This window comes from Plodia interpunctella, chromosome Z, assembly GCF_027563975.2.
Source record: "Plodia interpunctella isolate USDA-ARS_2022_Savannah chromosome Z, ilPloInte3.2, whole genome shotgun sequence".
In the NCBI taxonomy this organism is placed as follows: Eukaryota; Metazoa; Arthropoda; class Insecta; order Lepidoptera; family Pyralidae; genus Plodia; species Plodia interpunctella.
The window spans coordinates 5,883,353-5,905,593 of NC_071324.2; the positions used below are offsets into that span (position 1 = coordinate 5,883,353).

A 22,241-nucleotide genomic window follows, 5' to 3' on the forward strand; every position below is an offset into this window, starting at 1 on the left:
TCCCACCATGGATTTGAGACCGACCTACCTACTAGTGGCGCTACTGGTAAAACTAAGATACACAAATATTACCAATGGAGGCAAAAAGCGCCAATTTTCAATATTATTGTAGTTTTACGACCAAAAATACCTTATACGCAATCGTGGTGCGAGTTTTAAGGAAAAGAAGGATTTAGTGGATTATCCTGAAAATAATAATACTATTTTAGTTTATGTTGCGCATTATTTGGTCAACTGTGGTCATAAACTAATATTTAAGCTTGATTTTGACTGAAGATCTTCTCTGTATGTAATCATATTTTAATAAGTGTAAAGTGTTCCGAACTTATTTTCGACCGTTTACTGGCTCGAAATTTTACAGCGTGAGGCGTATCCCATAATTTTCGAAGATTTAAATCTTATAGAAAACTATTTTTCCCAATATATCGACACCCGAATATAATACTCCCTATTCCATGGTTCCCACAAACATGTAGGTAAGGTAACTTCAAGTTTACTCCTTTAACTTGAAGTTATGCTTATAATTTATATAACTTTAAATGCGTCCTATACATTTCGGGCCCAATCGGCTATCTCATATAAAACGACAGATTGGTAGGCCGCGGGCCCCGGGCACTAGGTGAGGGACAAAAGATATTAGAACTGTGTCCCTTTTCTTCTCGTGAATTTCTAACACGCGTCTCTTTCTTGTACGTGTGAAAAGAAAGATATGTCGTAGTCTAAAGTTTCTACTACTCTGATGGATAAGCCATAGTGGACTATAGACAAACTAGGTAAATTTTGATTTGATTCATACGTTCTTTTTTCGTTGTCGTTCTTATTCGTTCTCGTTCTAGTACAGTTCTTCTGTCGTCGCAGATTATTTGGATATACTTGCTCTGAATATTTGTGCGATTTCAAGATGTTTTATTATTTATCTTCTTTCGTTTCATCCACCGCATTCTTCAATAGGTTTTTATTCAACTTTTAGACATCATCTATTACGTCTGGCATCCTTCTAAAGGTAATTGTTGATCCACATCTTGGTAAAAGTATTGGCGCCTAATGGGTCTGGACGCTTTTACCTAATGAATTTGTATTGTTCATTAAAATAAATAGTTTCGCTTTAAAAATAGGCGAATGGTTATGCCCGAAGGATGCCATCGTCGTCTCGGTCGAGGGGCTCCGGCCGCGGCCCAGACGGCGCGCCACGAGCACAAGTAATAGCGCCTATGTCGGAGCGGCAACAGTTGGCCTTAGTGATGCAGATGTCTTCTCAAGAAGCCCCCCCAGGTTAGATACATTTAAAAGTATGTGATACTTAGTTATATTAGCATTGATACTTACTTCCCGCCAATTTGATATTTAGTTGCTGCGACCCCAGCTGAAGAGAGGAAACGTACCAGACAGCAGAGGAACGAGCGAGGAGAAACTCCACTTCACGTCGCTGCTATCAAGGGTGATCATGATCAAGTTAAAAAGCTTCTCGATCAAGGTCAAGATCCAGATGTACCTGATTTTGCTGGTAAGTATTGCTTTAAATAGTAGTCTTCATACTATGTAACTTGGATATGTTTGTAGTTTTCTTTTATTTTATTGTGCACATTGGTTTACTTTTACTACAAAATTTATAACATATCTCAATCAATTACATGAAACATTGGTAACAATTTGATATATATCATATCTGATACTGATTGGCGTGAAAGTCAGCGATGGATTTAGCCTGTGGGAGGCAGTAACTTTTGCTACTCTTGCTACTAGGCTAATCCGTCACTGCCATAAGTACATAGCTATGCTTATAAAATGAGATGTTTTTGTTTCATTAGCTGAATGTAGCCTGTATATTATGTGTTTACTTTACAGGCATGAAATGCTAAGGGTTCCGTAATATTTTTTCCAAATTTTATTCAAGTTGTCATTATAAAATAGGTCCTATGCAATGAAAAAAAGAAGACAAAGTAATAATTGTTACTTTTATTGATTTTACTAAATCTTGTTCTTGTATTTGTTTTTAAATGTCTTGTTATAATATATCAACTTCAATTTTTATACATTTTGAAATAACAATGCATGCCTTGAAAGAAGAGAAAGAACTATGTGTTATGGTTTGCCCGTGCATTGAATCATCGCCTGCGGAAGTAAACCACAGATACATCAGATCTCATCTTTCATTGCATGCATTGTGGAGGTATTTACCTAGTTATAATGGGATTCTGGGTATAATATTTTCACTGCAAACTTAATACATAGGTACAATTACCAATAGTTATAAAACTTTGGTTACAAATTTAACCAAATTGCCGATATTTTCTTTAGTTCCAACAACTACTAACACTGTTCTTAGGGCCATACATAAACAAAGACATACTGACAAAAGACAGACTGTAATTTACTTTTTTAAAGCATCAGTAATGTAATATTTACTGATGCTTTAAAAAAGTAAATTGTGTAGACTATCCTCTTTACTATTTAAACTTAATATATTATTTTCTGAAATTCTGAATTATTGAAGAATTTTTATGTATAGGTCCTCTACCAATTTAAATCACAAATCAGATTTTGATAAAATTTGATATTGTAAAACAAGTCCAAAACAACATTACTAGTATTATTTCACAATAGGTTTCGCCCCCTAGCTTTCCTTGTGACTTAAACTCTTTTGTAGCTATTACTTATAGCTTCCTTATGATTGAAGACATCTGTCGACTAATGGTCATCAAACTAATACATTGGATTTCTGTGGTTCTATCCCTAATATGGGAAATTACACTTTTCAGATTGGTCTAGTTATTGGGATTTTACAAGTATTTATAGATACACATTGTATATATGTATCATATATATAAAATAAAACATTGGTAAGTGGCCCCAACAGGTGGGCCCTAACTAGACAGTAAAACATACATCATTCGCTAAAGTTCTTCAACTGTTTAATCATCCTTAACTAAAGTTGATTTGAAAAGTCCATCATATAGCTATTCATCTCTAACAAATAGTACAGAACTCATTGTAAAGTTTTAATTTAAAATGTATGGAAACAAATTGGTCTTAACAATGTTTACAAAATATCTGTACGGAACCCTTTAGATTCGTATTTTCTCTGTTTGCTATGATACTGTCTTTGCTTGAGAGGCAATGGATGTATGTAGTTTGAAGATATTTATGTTTTCTCTGGATAAATTCATCAAGGTGGAACCTTAGAATTTGTCAAAGGAGAATAAATTATCGAAACCATAGGATGGACCCCACTTCATGAGGCATGCAGCTACGGTTGGCACCCTGTGGTAGTTGTACTGGTTAATGGGGGTGCCAATGTCAATGCGAAGGGTTTGGACGACGATACGCCGCTGCACGACGCTACCACCTCTGGCAACCTTAAAATGGTGAAGTTCCTTGTTGAACATGGAGCAGATCCATTTGTCAAGAATAAAAAGGGGAAAATGCCTTCTGATTATGCAGCTCCGGACATCTATGAATATCTGGAATCAATAAAAGGTATGTTATATTATTTTCTAGCATAACTTGGCCCATAAATGCTATATTTGATGAACAGGTAATTAAGTGTTATTATGTGGTATTAAGTTTTATTATTAAATAAATTTATTTATGACAGGATTGTGTAACAGAATAAGTAATTTCAATTTAAATGAATACAAAAACAGGTCGAGTATGTATGTAAGCTCGATGGCAATTTTTATGCATAATATTTATTCCGTTCCTGCCACATAAAAAATAAATTTAAAAAATCTTTTCGCGAGAAAAATTTTTCGACAGTCAAAACTATATTATAACAGAATTACAGAGCACAGAGAATTTCCCTATTTTCTAATGGTCGCTAACATTGCTGCAGTAATTTATGCATGTTTTATAATCCATTATGATATTTGTTTTTATAAGCAGCAATTTTAGTAATATGGCCTGAATAGTTATTCTAACATTTTTTTATGCATCAATGTGTTCTCCACCCGGCTTGCGTTCAGCGCACTTCAGAGACTAAACAATTGAAAACCCTCTTATTCATAAAAAAGTTAAAACCAATGTTTGGTCTTCGCGATATATAATGGACAACAAGAGAAATTTTAAATTAGGTATAAACTTTTAAACTTCGGTTTTAACATTTGTTTTAATAAGAGGGTGTGTCCTGGGTTGAAATAAGTGTTCATAGTGTGATACCCACCTACGTTAGTTTGTGTTGTTGTAGGTATTTACAAATCTGTTCACTTTATTAATCTGTTTTATTGACTATATCATTATTATACGTAAGTACCACATGTTGTTTACAAATCATCTTCTTGAACAAATTATATACTTAATTTTTTATATTAATATTAAAATATATTCTAATAGAATAGTTACACTTTTTTCCAAATATATTCCCTGTGTATGTCGGTTTTACAATTATATCAAATTTATGCGTTCAACTACATTTAAACCTTGCCAAAGTTTGTATTTTTATTAACTTTCGTATTAATTATACCTTTGACGATGTTCGTTTTTCGATTCCAGGTATTCTGCCTCGATCGAAACGCAAACGTGTGACGGTCCGTGGTAAATATAAATTGTAAATTTTTTATACATATACTACCTAAATAGTTCTCGGATTCCATAACCATTATGGGAATGCTATAATAGATAGTAAGTATTCATTATGAATCTGACTACATACGAAATAAAAAAAAACATATTCAGACGGTTCAGTTAAAGATTATATATTGGTTTGGTATGCTTTATAAAATATACATAAGCGCCAATTTTCAATATTGTTGCAGATTTGCGACCAAAAATTTCTTCAACGCAATCGTGGTGCGAGTTTAAGGGAAAAAGAAATGATTTAGTGGATTATCCTAAAAATAATAAGTACTTTAGGTCATGTTCTGCATTATTTGGTCAATTGTGGTCATAAACTGATATAAACTTGATTTTGACTGAAGATCTTACTTGTATGAAGTCCATATTTTAATAAGTCACGTGTGAAGTGTTCTGAGCTTCCTTTCGACCGTTCACTAAGGCGTATCCCATAGTTTTTGAAGTTTTTACGTCTTAGGGAAAACGATTTTTCACAATATTTCGGCACCCGAATATGCTACAGTATTATATATTTTCACAAACGAATGCTTACATAATGAAAGGATAAAGTAGGTACTCTAAAATAAACGTATTAATCGACATAGCAATAGGCGCCAAGCTTTTGTGTACCTAACATACAGTAATGTACTCTGTCGGGATAAATGTGCACTAATACTCCCTATTACCTAATGTACCTACCTATGTAACTTTTATATTAGGTATATGAAATGAAATCTAAATCTGTGGAAAAAACAACAAAGTACATTTTGGGAATTATTAGCCTAAACCTGTTTGTTTTAAATTAATATTTAAGTAAGTTGTACAAAATCTTCGTGTCGTTAAAACTAAAGTTACTTCTGCAAAATAATGTACTTATTTACAATTTACAAGCTTTTACTTGTCTCGTTAGTCCGTTTGACATGGTAGATGGAGAAACTCATTTTGGCTTTCTTTCTTTGGATAATAAGTAAAAATGCTCTTCAATCAAAAGCTCATTGCTCATTAATAGGGTCCGAAATAAAGGAAACGCTTTACGAATGTTCCTATAGAGATGTGCGCGAATTGGTTTCCAAAATTAACCTTGTACCTATCCGTGAACTGCGCATGTACAATATATACAATTATGAGATCGCAATAAAAACCACGCATAGAATGGTCGTAGCGCGGTTCGTTTGAAACAAAAACAAAGGCGCAACGAGGGTTAACTATAATCTATCAGCATCTGGTAGTGACTAGTGACCTTTTGCCGTCGTATTGTTATATAGCTACCACCAAAGAAAAGAAAATGAAAATTCGGCAAAAAAACATAGTTACAATTTTACATTAGTTATACATGTAAAAACTAGTGGTCTATACCGAAAAGGATCCCAGCTCAGCTTTGTGCCGTGAAGCCACAGCGTTGATTTCCAGACATTTCCAAAAACATAAATGTGATCATTGATAGATAGTGATCATAGAAGTTAACATGTCTAAGCTCAATATAATGTGTCATTGCATACACCATTGGCTCCACCGACAACTGTAATGATATTTAAATGGATGCCAAGTCAGTAGAGCAAACCTAAAATTTATTGTTTGACATTGTTTAGTAAAATAAAGTGGTGGAGTTACATATCAGTACTTTCATTTGTGGAGTCGGCAATACAGTAACTAGGTACTTACCTATATTTAGCTGAGCCACATCACTATTAACTTCGGTAAAATCAATTTTATTTGCTATTTGTTAAATAGGTGCAGAATTTATTATTACAATTTACGACTCAAAATTAAAAAGAAAGTATTCCGGATTGATGTAAGGACCCCTCTCTGACTAGGTCCGATTACCTATATACGTACATAACTCCTTTATTTTGAAAGAGAAAGAAAAACGTTCAGCGTTGCCAGATGTCCCGAAATAGACGGGACGTTCCGATTTTTAAATCAAAATTAAAGGTCCCGCGCGGGACAGGCTCAGGGCTCAGGCCCGCTTTTCGACCGTGCGTGCAGCTTAACTAGATAACGATAGGGTAGGTATATCAGAAATCTGATTTAAAATTCCATATTTTTATGGCAATACATTTCATGTTTTTCTATTGTCACTTAAACGTAATTTGAACTCAACTCAAAAGATAAATAGGTATTGGCTCGCTTTCGACCCAATCCCGCTTTTTTCACTTAAAAAGTTCCTGAATCTCGAATTGGCAAAAAAATCTGACAACGCTACTTGCATTGCTAACGTTGCTGTGATTGTGATGGAATTTTGGATGGAACGGAACGCACATCACTTATCAAGACAAGGTGACATTTTACAACCGGTTCGCCGTGAACATCGTGTGAAAGAACCGCGTCGTTGTATGTTCCGTTCCATATTTTGTAATAACCTCTCACAAACGATTCACTATATTTATTACTTCGATATTAGTGCACATTTTCTTTGAACGTTTGATTTTCATTTATTATATCTCAAAAAGAAATCAAATGTATATACAATATTAAGATTAATAAAAATGCGAAAGTGTTTCATTGTTACTATAGTAGTGAAATGAAACGTGCGGGGCGTGTTTCTTCTAGCTGTCGAATGATGGCCGCTCCTTAGCACCAAACTTCGCTGCGGTCCGTGGGCCGATTTTGGATAAGTTTTATTGAAAATTCTAGTGAACAGCAAATAAAAACTAATCAAACTGATTCAATACATGAAATGCAAAGGAGGACGCTGTCGCACAATAAAGGGGAGTTATAATTTTGTATTTTTTGCATTTTGTTCGATGCACATAAATTAACGCCACACATTTCACTACTTGCTTATGACCCTTTCAAAGCTAAATTTGACCTAACTGACGTGACTATATGATTATTTAGACAACAGATTCCGCATACGCTGTCGTAGGTATGTAAATTATTTTAGTGTAGTATATTGTCGATAAATTATGAGTACGACTCAATTAGAGCAAGTAAAATCTAACGGCAGGTAGGTAGGTCCATAAATGCATTACCTATGTCTCTCACTAATGTCGGTACTCTATAGGTACTTACTTAATTACTTAAATTGACTACTATAGATGATACAGCTGATTTTAGATGAACATATCCGAGATTTCCCTAAATCATATTGAAAAATATACTACTGAATCTTGCATTTTCAGTTTAATTTTATTTGTCCTTATTGCATACCCCTTAATAAGTCACCTCTTTTTATAGGTTAAAGTTCTAGTATGATTGCAGGCCTAAACCAAAAACCATGTTGGATCCATTTTAACAACAAGATACCTGGCAATGTCTTATCCATGTTTATTGATGATAATGTTATATTTATTTATTTCCAAACTTCAATTTGAAGATGGCACCCCATGATGATGATTTATTTGCTGGACTTTGTTTTCTGAGCAATTATTTTAATTCACTAACATTACATAATTATATTATTATCTACATATAGTATTATCTATCACTTATTTCTTCAAGATTTAGTTTACTATTCTGTTACACAATTCCTTTTAATAAATCGCATTGGTATGTGTGTGTGTTTCATGTAAAGAGTTGGAGCTTGATTTTTAAATTCCTTCAATGAATTTGTAATTTATTCAAAAACACACAGTGTTTAGTCAAAACAGATTATAAGGTATACCTATAATCTGTATTTGACTAAACACTTGTTATCTTATTTCACAGAAAAAAGTGGTTCTTTATGTATCTTAAATAGATATAAAGAAATAATTTTCAATGCAGTATTTTCTCCCTATAGAACAAATGCCACAGTGTGCTGCTTATTAATAGCTGCTTATCTAAGGTAAAAAATATAGCGCAAAAGGAATATAAATTCATTGATGTGACAAAAAAAATTGAACTCCTATTATTGATAAAGAACCAACTCAATAGTTAAAAACTCAAAACATACAATTTGCAAATTATCTGCAAGATATTTTCTAGTAAAATTGGGATTGATAGAAATGAAAACATTTCTATCAATTCCAATTTTGCAATTGACTTCTTTTTATAGTACTGTACTATCAAATATGTTCTGTATTCAGAACACCAATCTTCCTAGAAACTTGTCCATCATACTATTATTTCATTTATTTATTTCCTCAGACATACCTATGTAGTACATGATGGTGTACAGTGTAATAAAAACTGTGCCCTGCCTGAAACCCTTCTCAATAAAAATAATTGATATTGTTAATTTTACAAGCCAAAGCTGAAAGTGATATTGTATTGGTTTCAATTTTCTTTAAATTGTTAGAGCACAATAATTGGGAATTTAACTTTGTCTGTAACAGATAATAACAGTAGAGCGTCACACGTCGGCCGCGCAAGGGATGACAGCGCCAAAAAGGGTTGCAATGCAAACAGCGACAGCAGTAAGAGAAGCAACATGGAGAGCCTAGCGCAGGGCGATCATTTCGAGGGCAAGGAAACCTCGCAAGAGAAGGGATCCACCTCGGATAACAGGGATGGTATGTTCGTGTTATTTATCGCCATTTCTTTTATCATCTTTTCTAAGAATATTAAACAAAATACATTTCTCATTTGTTCTTTGTGTCGATAAATTACATTGGGACAGTTTTGACAGACAAAGAAAGCAAGTTGAATGCCAGTTTTTGACCTTTTCATTTGTATAAACGAATATATAAAAATATTAGAGTAAGAACTGTAATATTTTTATATATAAAAATATAATAATATATTAGATAAATATTTTATATATAATAATATATAGAAATATTATAGTAAGAACTCTAATATTTTTATATATGTACCATATAACTATTGACCTTATATACCATAGATGGTGCACAGCTTAGCAGTGGAGTGGTATCGTCCACCCAAGATGAAGGAAGTGGAAGTTCTAAAAGATCACATGTTGATGAAATCCATGAAGCTGAGGCTACAGATGACGATGTTTCAAAAAGAAAGAAAAAGAAAGAAACTGAAGATAAGGAACCCATGGCAAAACCAGCCCCGGTAGCACGGGGTGGACCTGGACGGTGAGAAATTCATTGTTAGAATTAATTTTACTATCTGATACATACAGTGTCACGTTTTTATTCCTTACGGGGTAGGTTTTTTTTATGATGATTAATCTACATTGTACATATTTTTTACAATAATCTGACCTTGGCAACTTCCCTATTGAAATTTGGCTAAGATGTTAAAATAAGATATTATTTCTATCAGGGTATTAACTGGTAACAAACCTCCGGGTCCTGCAAGTAAGACAGGGGCTTCGCCGCTGAGCAAAAGTGGCGGCAGTCAGAGCAGCAGCAAAGGTGCTGGCGGCGCTTCAGGGAAAGGCAGCCAGACGGCGCAGGGGAAGGGCGGCGCGGGGGCGAAAGCCAACGCGCAAGGTTCTCACCAGGTAACTACTTTTGCCTAACTCAACCTTGCCTAACTAAACAGCTCTTTTATTGCAATAACTATATTGCAATAAAAGAGCTGGTATTGATTTATATTTGAAACATACACTTTAATTATAGGGTAAATCCTCTGGAGGATCAAAGGGGGCGTCAAGTTCATCATCAGGCAAACAAGACAGGAAGAGCCCCGTTGCTAGTCCGAAACCAAATCAAAACAAAGACAGCGGGGATGGCGACGGAGACGAACCCAAGAGTCAAGAGTTGAGCGCACCGAAGGTCCCGCCGCTGAAGATAGTCCTCCCCGGCGGCAGCGGATCCAGCGGACGCATCGAACAAGAGGGTGAAGGTTTGTCGATATTCGCATGATCTGTTCGCACTAAATGTACTCGAGAGGCAATCAATCGGTACACTCGTTTCTCGTAATCGGAAATCCCATCCTATGTATGTTTATATTTCTTGATTTCTCCTTCGTTACCTGTGCATTTCAATGTTATTGCCGACTGATTCAATCTATCATCTTAACCTTAAACTAATTTCTTGTCAAGGGTCAATGTTCTTATTTTAATCAAGCTTAGTTCAACTTTTATTTTTATTCCATTACAAAATTATGTACCAAAACGAGAAACAGGGCCTCTCTGCATGTATTTATGCCCAAGATGCACTTTAATGTTAAGTAACAAGAAGGATTTCAGTTTGTTTTGATGCTATTTCGAAAGGTAAACTGATTATAGGTGGTACAGGTCAAAGAGGGAGCGGAAAGGGGCGAGGCAGTATTTCGTCGTTACCGTACGTGATCCCGTGCACGAGCGCGGACCCGGGCCAGACGTCGGACAGCTCGGACGGCACCGTGGAAGACAAGCGGCCTCCGGACACCAGCAAGGTGAGCCCGCGCAGACAAACCTTCGCTCGCAACAAGTAATGGACAGAGGGCGTTTTTATAGTGCTCGCCATGTACATATTAATTTTGAGTGGAGTTCGCTGTCACAGCAACTAAGGTAAATGCATAAAATCTAGTAAAACGGCATTATATTGTAAATTTGTACTCTGTAAGTCTGATCATGTGTACAATGTAAAAACGTTGGACATTTACAAATTCTGGCAAACTAGACATTATACAGTGGTTGGTCATTATGGGAAAGCAGACATTACAACCAAATGGCTTTCTGAGTTCGACCTAAGTTTACTAAATAAAAAACAAAAAAAAATGTTGAAGTAAATTTTTATATATTGAGAATTTCTCAAGACCTCATTCACAGTTTTAATGGTATTCTAAAATAGTAAGACGTGGCGCGCACTATATAACTTCATGCAATATTAGTAAGGTGATTGACTCATACTAACTCGCCAATTAACACTAACAGCCAGATAGCCTGTAGTAGTTTTTCATCCTGATATCTATGGTCGATAGTCGTACATTATTCAATAGAATTCGTGAAGATATCAGTTTACTGAAAAAATATTTTTCCTCCGAAGGCTGGGCAAAGAGTCCTCCGTTCGCACAGGACGAATGACGGAGAGAAGGACAAGGAACGGACGTCCCCTCAGACAGGATCAGGGCAGAATCAGTCTTCTTTGAATTCCAACAAGAGCCCGCCACCTTCGGGCTCTGTAAGTTTGCTTTGAGATTCAACAATTATAGGGTAGTGGGGCCCGGCCGTCACGACTTTGTACTTAAATGCTATTTATCATAGGATCTATTCTCACCACTTGATTTCTGCCAAATTAGGTGTCAATAGCTGTCAACTTCTTAATAACTTTCAACTAGAAACCAACGGCAACTATAATGTTGGCACGATATAGTAATGCCACGTTTTAGTGGTGGGAAATGCTTATATGAATAAATCATTTCCACACTACATTATACATAACCACCACAGAGACACGAAAATGTATTAAAATTATAACATAGTAAATACTTGTACAGACGAATACCTAATTTTAAGTTGATACCTAGGCCAATTGTTATTTTCAAATGTACTCTAGTGAGACCTAATTTGGCTTTTAGTTTAATTAAACCCTTCATTAATTCTATTATGATTGTTTAATCAAAATTTATATTAAGTAATTTGTGACTCATTGACTTCAGTGCACACTATTAAAGTGCTACATATTTCAATATTTAGAATGAATTGTAACAAAACTGCAATAAGATTTCAGGATAAATTAATACTAATAGCAAAGTAAAGAAAAAAATGTCGTGCAGGCCGGGCTAAACGTGAGTTGCATACTAAAGTATATTGTGTAATGTTACTGCTGCAGAGGGGTGACGTTACCACTGGCAAAAAGAACGTAAGTCCTTTGACATTGTTGTGTATACCTGTAACCTGTAATCCTATACTAGCTAATGACCGCGCCGAGCATGGATGTTGTACTCTTGCTGTTAAAACTAGCTCATTTAAATAAAAACAAATTAGTAATAGCAACACTTTAATTTGATGTCATATGGAATAACTTAGAATGCACAGTGTATTCGAAGATTGAATGTGATGTGGACAGGACAGATGGTCTTATCATTTTATTTAAATGATCTAGTTAGAACTACTGTCAGGCTGTCTAGTGGGCTAGCTAGTTACTTATTGACGAATGTCTCGTTGTTCAAGGCCCACCATGATGATCATCATCCGTCCACATCGGGCAATAGAGGATCTGAGTCGGGTAAGTAAATAGCAATATATGTAAAAAATAATACATTAAATAATATAAACTATCTAATTACATTCCAGTCAGATACAATGAATATACTTAGAAAACTAAAAATATTAGGTACCTATGTAGCTCTTCTCTCATTGCAGCTCAGGATCCTTCATTATATAAGTAAACTGAGACCTGTATTATGTACATTAAGGAAGTAATTAATATTAACTCTGTAAAAATGAAATTATACTATTATTATAAAGAGGTAAACGTTTGTAATTGGCGGGTAATCTCCGAAACTACCGAACCGATTTCAAAAAATCTTTCACCATTAGAAATGTACATTATCCAAGATTGCTATAGGCTATATTTTATCTCAAAATTGCCACAGGAGCTAAGATACGGGCAGCATCTAGTTATTATATAAAGTGACTACAAAGTCACTTTATTCAGTCGTCGGCATCGCTCACTTGTTCATAGCCGTATAATAAAAATAAAAAAATACGTCTTCTTTATTGGTAATTAATGTAATACTTTGAAGATAGAAATGTTAATCACTGATAGTTATCAGCTATTATCATTTCTATATTCGCAGGACTCATCCCTATCATATCATATTAGCATCGTAAAATTTATTTATTATTATCATTTAAATTCGTTTTTGTCATCTTTAATTCCCCGTTTCCCGCTACGATTTCCTACGTGTCTTATTCCGAAAGTTGTCCAATTCCGTTTCCTGCAATTTGTCCCATGTCGTTTCTCGCAACGTGCTCCATCCCATTTCCCGCTACGAGTCCCACTCCCACATCGCGTAACGCGTGCCGAACATTTTCTTGGGCTCAGTAGTTTTCGTGATACGTGGTTGATATATATATACATATATATACTTTTTATACATATTGCCAGCTGGTTGCCGCGTTAATATCTCCAATTGATTTTCATCCCCATGATATACATGCGGGATCATTTTGTAAAAAGTAGCCTGTTTGAATGTGGATGGAATTTCGAAATATCCTTAGCGGTCGTCTCCTAGTTGCAGTATACCTTCCCGCCAAATTGCATCTTTCTCAGTCAGTAGTTTTCGATATTTCGTGAAACGTGAGTGCTTTTCGCTTTTATATAAATTTATAATTACGTCAGTTAATAACACGCGGATCCTGAAACTCGATAAATTGTACATACCTACTTTTAAATTTTGTAGCTGTGGAATGCAACTATCATAGTTTATTTACTACTCTCTTTATCTTTATCTTATAATGAATTCGATTAATTTTGTCACATATTTCTGAGCAGTAACTGTTTCTCGGAGAGCTGTCAGTCTCGAGGAATTCAATGTTAGTAAATGCATGGATGCAATGGTTGTCAATGTATTCTAGCGTCGACGGGCTCATCTGTAGAACTTCACCCGAGGAAGAGAAAGTTAAAAGCATCAAAAGACAGCCATTCCCGTGAACCATCCAAGAGTGAGTCGGCTTCGGAAACCAGCAGTGCGGCTCACAACGTCACCCATTCAAATCCGTATCAAATGTACATTCACATACGGAAACAGGTAAATATTATGACTGTTTTGTGTAAACTCCTAATTACCAAAATATTTTCTGCAAATACATATAAATTAATTATTGTTTTGTAATTTTTATTAGGAATTCTAGAGCAATACAGGATAACAAAGTAAATCCTTTGTTTAATATACAGATTGATCGTCGCCAGAGAGGTTTATTCCCGGTGAAGCCTAAGCCACCGAAGGACTTCAACAAGTATTTAATGAACCGGTGTACATACACCCTTCAGAGCAACGTGAACCCTGAGCCCCAAGTAGAAATACCTATTAGTTTACCACCACAAATGGTAAATGAGTTTTTGACACAAGAAAAAGAAAGGTAAGCTTTGTAAGTACTTCACATTTTACGAGGTATGGTCTAACCGTCATTACTTGGGTGAAAGTTAAAACACAAGAACAGAACTTTACAAGATTCCTTACTTTCATAACAGTGTTGATGGTTGATACTGAAAAAATTATGACTTGTATGTGGTGCGATTGAAATTTGTCTCGAAGCCCTCAGCTTGTTCTTTGATGAACCATGGATGAATGATCATAAGTATCTATTTCGTCCATGATTGAACACAAACGTTAGATTTGTGATATTTCTTGTTGATATAAAACTGAGTTTTTTGTGAGATTGAAAATTAAATGACAATCATTAAGTATAAGAGTAATATTGTCTACAATCAAAGTATAATAATACCAACTTCGAAAAAACACTAAGATGATAATGTACGATTACCTATTTTTAGCTCTTGTAAATTTCCGTCATTCTAGACTGCAATGTAGACCTAAAGCGAAATTTGTTTCCAGAACTCGACTGCGTATTCAACACCTAGTAGAGAAAGAGAAACTTGTGCTGGCGGTCGAACAAGAGATATTGCGCGTTCACGGGCGCGCCGAACGCGCTGTGGCCAATCAGGTACATCTTTAATTACGATTCAACATCTTCATAAAATAGTTTATTTTGCACCATTCCTGGGAGCACATCCTCGTGCAAAATACTTGTTTCTTTGTGTGAGGATCTGGTACACTCGAATCGGAAGTTTTTGGGAGGTTTTACATAAGTTTCTATATGAATCTAACAACTACTCGTGTTTTATAGAAATACGAAAGTTATTGTGTTGTTCAAATCATGATTTAAATTTTGGGGTGAATAAAATTTGTATTGTAATATTGCAGGCTCTTCCTTTCTCTGTGTGCACAATGCTGCGTGACAAAGAGGTTTACAATGTGTTGGCGCCAGAGCAGGAGGAGAAACGCAACGCGCAGCGCTCCCGGTGTAATGGCCGGCAAATCAACTCCTGGCTGCAGGAGGTGGATGACAAATGGGAGAAGATAAAGGTAAATCTACGTGCACAATCTTTCTCATCGGAGCCTTTTCCCTATTGCTTATGAAGTCGTTTAGTGTCGGAGCCCATTTCGCTTTCCTATTTATTTGTATCTACTTCACATTGGCGCGCTAATCTAAACATAAGTATAGAACTTATAAACTATCTGTTACCAATTTTATCTAGGTCTAGCCAATATGATCAACAAGTATAAGAACATCTAGACGAAACTATGTCAGAAACAGTACCTATATGTGTAAAGCAAAAGGGTTGACTCCAACCTTTTGCTTTTAACTGGCATGCACTTTTTCATCCTTACATATAATTAGACAAAGTCCTCTGCAACGCCTGTCTGTCTCTTCGCGATAATCTCAAAAACTACTACGCGGATTTTCATGCGGTTTACCAATAGTGTGATTCCTGAGGAAAGTTTAGGTATGCAAAAGTAAGTTTGTTACCTCTTCACACATTATCTACTGGGTCGATTATTATGAAATTTGTTACACGGGTAGAAAATAACCTGGAAACAGTGTACTTTTACTACACAGAGAACGAAGCCCCGGGGCGCAGCTAGTTAATTATAATTTTGGATGTTTTCAACTTCGCCTACTGTATGGAACATACTAGGTACTGAAAATCTTCAAAAGCATTGATCTGAAAATTGGAAAAAATGGTATGGAAAGCATTGATCTGAAAATGGGTAATCGAAAGCCAGGGAAGTTATACATCAGTTGGGGACACCTGATCACCTTTATCAGGGCGTTTGTTTGTCATACAAACCTTCACTCACTAAGAGGAGTCTATATTATATCCTAACTAAATGAATAAAAAAGTTTAACAATTTAATTTAAAACAATTAGTTTGACAGTGTGAATATATGGACATTTCATTTTGTTTTTAGGAAGGGATGCTTCGACGACAGCACACGGAAGCTGAAACGTTACACGCAGTACAAATTATGGGCTGGGAATGGAAGCTCAAGGAACTGGGCCTTTGTGATTACAAAACTACGCCCAAAATAGATCCATCGCACGTGCCACAAATCCACGTGTCGAATTTTGATTTGCCCGCTTGAATTTTGAGTTGTGATTGCCTTAGTTAATGTAACGTCAGTCCTATAAGACTGACATAATTTAAACTACTTTTAAGTTATTTGTAAAATGTGATCTAAAACTCTATTATAACACCAATTGGTAAAACAATCAAGCGGAGCTACAAAATTGGATTATAAAACTCTAAATTTTCGACCCTTGTCGAGCCTTTACATGATTCTCCCGCGCCTCATCTCCCGGTGACTGATGACTCTGCACGAATTGATCAACTGTTTTACCTTTTTTTTATAAATCAGAATCATTCGTTTTCGGGAGGTGGTCGTAACAAAAAAAAAACAATAAAAAAAAGTCCATGGCTGACGTTTTAGTCTTTCTTATGGACCTATTTTAATTATTATTAGATTTTATATTTTATTTGTCGTTCCTTTACGGTAAATTTATAATTATTGTACTCCAATTCGCTAATCATTTTATTTTTCAAATGCAAACATAATTTTGAAAAATTATCATCTTTTATAACATTTTTATTGATGTCCTTATTATTTTATGCAGGTCCGGATTAACCACGCCAGGCTTGTAAGTAATGCCATTTTTCAGTCAACAATAAATTTGTGTTATTTGTACATCACCTGTACAAATAACATCTCAAGTAATGGCAGTAAATTAATTCGGCCCTGGTTTTATGCAGTTTATTACAACCATGGCGAAAAAAATACATAAATATATTCTGTGTCGATTATTTGTTATAGATTTTATTTCTAAGCTTGTAAGTTTTAAAAATATATATCTACTACGATAATGTGATTTAGATAAGATTGAAATGTAATGAAATGAATAAAACAGGGATGTTAATAAAATAGGCACACAATGATTACGAAATTCTATTATTTTAAACAGGAATCATGCAAGTAATTTTTTAGACCTTTCTAAAGGAGAAATATTGCTATTCTTAGCCTTTTTAATCACTATCGCAATTTACCTACAAAACTAATGTTTTATTTGCATAACGTAGTAGTGGGTAGTGTTTATTTAACTTGGACGATCTACAACTTTGTGTAGTTGATTTATTTTGCAAATAAAAACGTATAACCGTATTGTGTGCCCAAAGAGCATGAAACAAATCGTCTAAACTTCATTAATCTTCTGTGATATTTAATTCGCTCCTGCCTTGTAAATATTAAATAAGTAACTCTAAAATCAAATAACGAAATTGTCTGCAAGTTTATACGCCAACAGACCTTAACTTTGGAGTTACATATTTAAATTATCTTACATAGTTATTTTAAGTTTAGTAATTTGCAATGTATGTAATTTTAATTGTATTATTTGGATTAAACTAAGAAATCTGACTAGATCTCATCAACATGGGTTTTTTTATTTTATAATCTTACACAATCTTACTGAATGCATATCTACACAAGACTATTTACTATTAACAAAAATATTTAAAACTATATTAGAGGTAATTTCCTTATGAAGTAGCGATGCCACATTACGCCAGTGAACGCGGATAGACAGAACCAGGTGAAAATGTAGGACACGTGTTCATTTCTAAGAGTGACGCGTGTCTGGTTGGGGATAGGCCAGCTCTCTGGCGGCTCCCAGCTGCCTCGAGCGTCTAACCACACGGGTTCACAGCCAATGTAATCACTCATCTGCTCTAAATCTCTGGAAAAAATAATAGTATTCCATTATTGTTACGTGTGCGTTACTCCAGCTAGAAAGTACAGAAATATGAATACAACTTATAATTAGTGCCTAATCAGCTATGTATGTGCCTGGTATAAAACATAGCTGATTAGGCATTAATTATAGGTTCCATTCATATTTCTGTAGGAGATACTTTCTAGCTGGAGTAACGCACACTAATTGTTACACGTATACGTATTAGATACTAGTACCTATAAAACTTAATTATTATGCAATATTAGGTAACATGATCTAAGGTCATTATTTCTTTATCTATGAACAAGACAACCAATGCTCATAGAGCCGTAAAGCTGCATGCGGCTCGTGTTTGATTTTATGTGGAAGCAAGAACTAATCGGGTCCGGAAAATAACGTCATCAGTTGGAGCACGGGACCTTAGAAGTCCCCGTGCTTCACCCAGGTGGAGAACTTAGGTGAAGCACGGGTCCGGACCCAACTAATCACTACTTTTTGTTATTTATTTGAACCAGGTGAAAACTTCTAAGAGCGACGCGTGTGGTTGGGGATGGGCCAGCTCTCGGGCAACTCCTAGCTTTTACAATTTGGGCTCTCAGTCCTCTTATTTCTTTTTCGCCTTGTTTATAATTAATTCGTTAAGCATAAACATATATTTAAATTTTTATTTAGGAAACAAACTAATGTGGAAAATAAAATAAAAATACACAAACAAATAAAGATTCCATTACATAATTACTGTATAGTAATTATGTCTAATAGTATATGAATTCTGTGAAATAGACTAGATGGTATAGAATTAGAGGTTACCTTGAATACCAAGATCCACTCTCTGGTTTGTTTTTGGGCATAAATGGTGCTCTTTTCTCTGTAAGTCTCACCACACCCACGAGTTCGACAGGTCCACTCACTAATGATGCTTGCCTCTTTTCTTTAGAACGGTACCTCTGTGGTACCCACCCTCTGTTAACTAAAATCACCCTCCTACAAATAAATGAGCATGAAAGTACCTAGTCGAAACTATAAAGAAACATACCTAGAATTTAATTATGTTTGAATGGATTTAATTTAATACAAAAATTTCATGTGTCTCACTTCAAAAATACGAAGTTTCATACAAACTGGCTACCCCTATTTCACCCCCTTAGGGATTGAATTTCGAAAAATCCTTTCTTAGCGGATGTCTCCTAGTCCTAATCTACCTTCCTGCCAAATTTCATCTTCATGGGCTCAGTAGTTTTCGAGATTTCGTGATTGGAGTTTTTCACTTTTATATAAATATAGATTACACATTAGATGTTGCTAACGTTAATTTATCAAATTGATTTTCATCCCCATGTTATACATGTGCAATCATTTTGTAAAAAGCAGCCTATGTTTGAATGTGGTTCTTTAAGTACATGCTTACCAATATTATCTTATCAAAATCTGTTTAGCTATGAGAGCAGAAAAATGGACACATAGCTTTCATAATATTAGGGCAATACTTACAAGTACACTATTTATTAATAGACCTATTAAAGTATAGGTAGTCCAAAACTTTGTGTTATTGTTACAGAACAGATAATACAATAAAAACAAAACTTGCCCAGTATCTTCCAATTTGAAAGGAGTAATAACCAGCCAGCCTTGGTTTTTCTTAGGATCTGATACCAATGAGCCAGGCCTTTCCATGCCTGTCTCAGACTCAATGAGTGCCCTTGGTCCAATACATATCTCTTTATCATGAAGAAATTCCCCTCGCACTTTGACTGGTCTATACTCCAATTCTTCCAAAAGGTTGAAACTGTAACAGGAAATGATTTTGAATATAATAATGAGATGAAAATAATTCAGCTGAACTGGTGTGATCTTGATAGCTCAAGTGGTAAGAGCACTGTCCCGGCTAGACAGGGGTGCTGTTCAATTCATCTCATTGTTTTGACATGTACATAATCCATTTTAAAAATAAATATATTATTGTTTTCTGTTTAATAATTAGATTTACTACAGCTGTGATGCACTCCAATTTGGTTATCACCTGAAACAGAGCCATTTTCAATAGCCTTACCATTCTCTTGATTGATAATATATCATAAACTGTTCTGTATGCCACTACTGTACTAATACATGGAATTTCTTAGTACTGGTCAAAGCAGATATTCAGATGAAAAATAATATATTAAAGACTTCATATAAATACAGATCAATTCACTTACTCGGGTGGCATATCTACTGGGGCAGCATTAGATTTAGCTTGCAAAATATCAATAAGCTCCAATTTCCACTGCAGTCTATAAACTTGCCAACAACCAAGCCCAAATGAAGTTGCAGGCATCATCTAGAATGATGTTATTTTTGAATGTATTTCTTATCCATATTATCCTTACATCTATAAAAAAAAAGTCTCGTGCATCTGTCTGAATATGATAAACTCAAAAACTACCAGATGGAATTTGTGCAGTTTTTTCCAATAAACAAGTGACCTGACCTGTGTGAAGCTGGGATTGGTTACTAGTAATATAAAAATGGAAGTGTACTTGCTTGTCCGTTTTTCATATTTTTTTTTTACTGCATTTTGTCAATTTTATTACCAAACAGTCTTACCAAAAGTATCCATTTTAAAATTTCCTGTGGTTCCTTCTTCTTTATTTTCGGAGACCGAAGCAAGTTAGCAACATTGCTATTACACCTTACTGAATTCAGAAAAACATTCCTTGTGGAATCTATTTTATTATAATATATTTTAATAATGTTACGGGACGCCTTACACAAACGACTAAATGTTAACATTTTATATATAAGTAAGAATACAAGATTACAATAGTATAATACAAATTTATAAGTTTAGACTGTAACAGAAATTAGTTAAAATCTTCCTGATTTAGACACTTTTGTCTGTGTTTTGATTTGAGCGTACTCTGTGGATTTGCCTTTTTATCATTCTTTTCACATGGTTTTATTATTTTATTTTGCCGATATGACAAGTTGACATATTTGTTTCCAAAAACTAAAATGAAATAGGCATAGGACTTATTACGCAAAGCTCAGTGCAGATGGCGCTACTGGTACAAGTAAGGTACACAAACATTGCCAATGGAGGAACCAATTTTCAATATTGTTACAGTTTGACGTCAAAAAATATCTTCTATGCGTGGTGCGAGTTAAAGGAAAAAATGATGAATTTAGTTGATTATTGAATAGGCTTTCAGAACAAAAAGTGTTAAGTACAAGACGAATTTGCTAAACGATTCAAGTCCATTGTAAAACACAATACCTTTGATATCACATTGCACATATCCCAATCCCACAAATATGTGGGATTAGGATATGTAGGTACCTATATTATTTTCGACCACTTCTTCAACTTATTCAATAAACTACTTCCACAAAAAACCGTCTATAGGGTTAACTTCAAATAGGTACTAAGTACGACGACACATATTTGATTTTTAGCTTCACGTTTAGCAGTTCTTTGTCGCCTTTGAGTACACTTTTAAGACTTCAGTTTTAGACCATGAGAAAACTGAAGGCCGGTTAACTGGTCCTGAAAATAATAAAACCATTTTAGGTTATATTCTGCATTATTTGGTCAACTGTAGTGATAAACTTGATTTTGACTAAAATGAAGCATGTACAGCATGTAGCGGTTTCCCATAGTTTTTGATTTTTTTTTACTTTTGGAAAACGATGTTTTTCAATATTTCGGCACTCGAATATTCTACACTGTTGTATATTTTCACAGACGAATGCTTAAGGAAAAGATGAATTAAGTACCTACTCTAAAATAAACTTTTTCATTAACATAGCAAAAGGCGTAGGTGTACGTACGGAGTAGGTAGGTACCTAGTAGGTACTAATTCCGTGACTGCTAGCCAAGACTGACTAAGAACTTTTTACCCCGGGAGAATGTAGGAACCTACCTATGGTTCCTGTGTATAGATTTTCTTTTCACCAAGATACAAACTTCATACCTAGTATTACTGAAATTTCGTACTAATATTACTGAAATTTCTGAATATATGACTAACGTAGGTAACGCATAATCGAAACATTACTTAAATCTTCTTCATAGTCGTATTCCTCATGACTGAGGGTCGTGGTTATTACGTGCAATAAAACACACACAACAACTTTCTTGGCATTATTAATGGAG

The 22,241-nt window shown here is 34.9% G+C and overlaps 2 protein-coding genes and 1 long non-coding RNA gene across 21 annotated transcripts; 1 reads left to right on the plus strand and 2 right to left on the minus strand.

Moving 5' to 3' along the window:
• Nucleotides 1–815: 815 nt before the first annotated feature.
• LOC128682853 (ankyrin repeat domain-containing protein 11-like) lies at nt 816–17,804 on the plus strand. 19 transcript variants are annotated; one of them, XM_053767789.2, is made up of 18 exons: nt 816–1,003; nt 1,116–1,272; nt 1,349–1,504; nt 3,220–3,477; nt 4,489–4,530; nt 8,805–8,981; nt 9,314–9,512; nt 9,703–9,883; nt 10,002–10,227; nt 10,613–10,761; nt 11,355–11,489; nt 12,141–12,170; nt 12,482–12,536; nt 13,892–14,064; nt 14,211–14,395; nt 14,872–14,980; nt 15,241–15,402; nt 16,291–17,804. In XM_053767789.2, the coding sequence occupies exons 2-18, from the start codon at nt 1,137–1,139 to the stop codon at nt 16,462–16,464; spliced, it is 2,547 nt and encodes an 848-aa protein (XP_053623764.1). In that variant the 5' UTR covers nt 816–1,003; nt 1,116–1,136; the 3' UTR covers nt 16,465–17,804. The 19 variants fall into 19 exon arrangements, with proteins under 19 accessions (XP_053623764.1, XP_053623770.1, XP_053623768.1 ...); XM_053767795.2 differs by having other exon boundaries at nt 13,913–14,064; XM_053767793.2 differs by having other exon boundaries at nt 10,622–10,761.
• LOC128682855 (uncharacterized) lies at nt 1,942–6,611 on the minus strand. The gene is made up of 2 exons (XR_008406218.1): nt 6,211–6,611; nt 1,942–3,461 (listed from the first exon to the last, which is right to left on the minus strand). It is a non-coding gene; the product is annotated as an uncharacterized LOC128682855 (long non-coding RNA).
• Nucleotides 17,792–21,062, minus strand: Surf1 (Surfeit 1). Its single transcript, XM_053767809.2, has 5 exons — nt 20,693–21,062; nt 20,305–20,426; nt 19,695–19,892; nt 18,917–19,090; nt 17,792–18,109 (listed from the first exon to the last, which is right to left on the minus strand). The coding sequence occupies exons 1-5, from the start codon at nt 20,876–20,878 to the stop codon at nt 17,893–17,895; spliced, it is 897 nt and encodes a 298-aa protein (XP_053623784.1). The 5' UTR covers nt 20,879–21,062; the 3' UTR covers nt 17,792–17,892.
• Between the last annotated feature and the right edge of the window lie 1,179 nt (nt 21,063–22,241).

Coding starts and splice junctions, on each gene's coding strand:
- Surf1 (XM_053767809.2), bottom strand. CDS start 20,878: ATGTTAACATTTAGTCGTTTGTGTAAGGCGTCCCGTAACATTATTAAA. Junction 20,427..20,692: donor TTTTAAAATGGATACTTTTG/GTAAGACTGTTT, acceptor ACATCATTCTAG/ATGATGCCTGCAACTTCATT. Junction 19,893..20,304: donor CCAGTAGATATGCCACCCGA/GTAAGTGAATTG, acceptor TTCCTGTTACAG/TTTCAACCTTTTGGAAGAAT.
- LOC128682853 (XM_053767789.2), top strand. CDS start 1,137: ATGCCATCGTCGTCTCGGTCGAGGGGCTCCGGCCGCGGCCCAGACGGC. Junction 8,982..9,313: donor CACCTCGGATAACAGGGATG/GTATGTTCGTGT, acceptor TATATACCATAG/ATGGTGCACAGCTTAGCAGT. Junction 11,490..12,140: donor GCCCGCCACCTTCGGGCTCT/GTAAGTTTGCTT, acceptor TTACTGCTGCAG/AGGGGTGACGTTACCACTGG.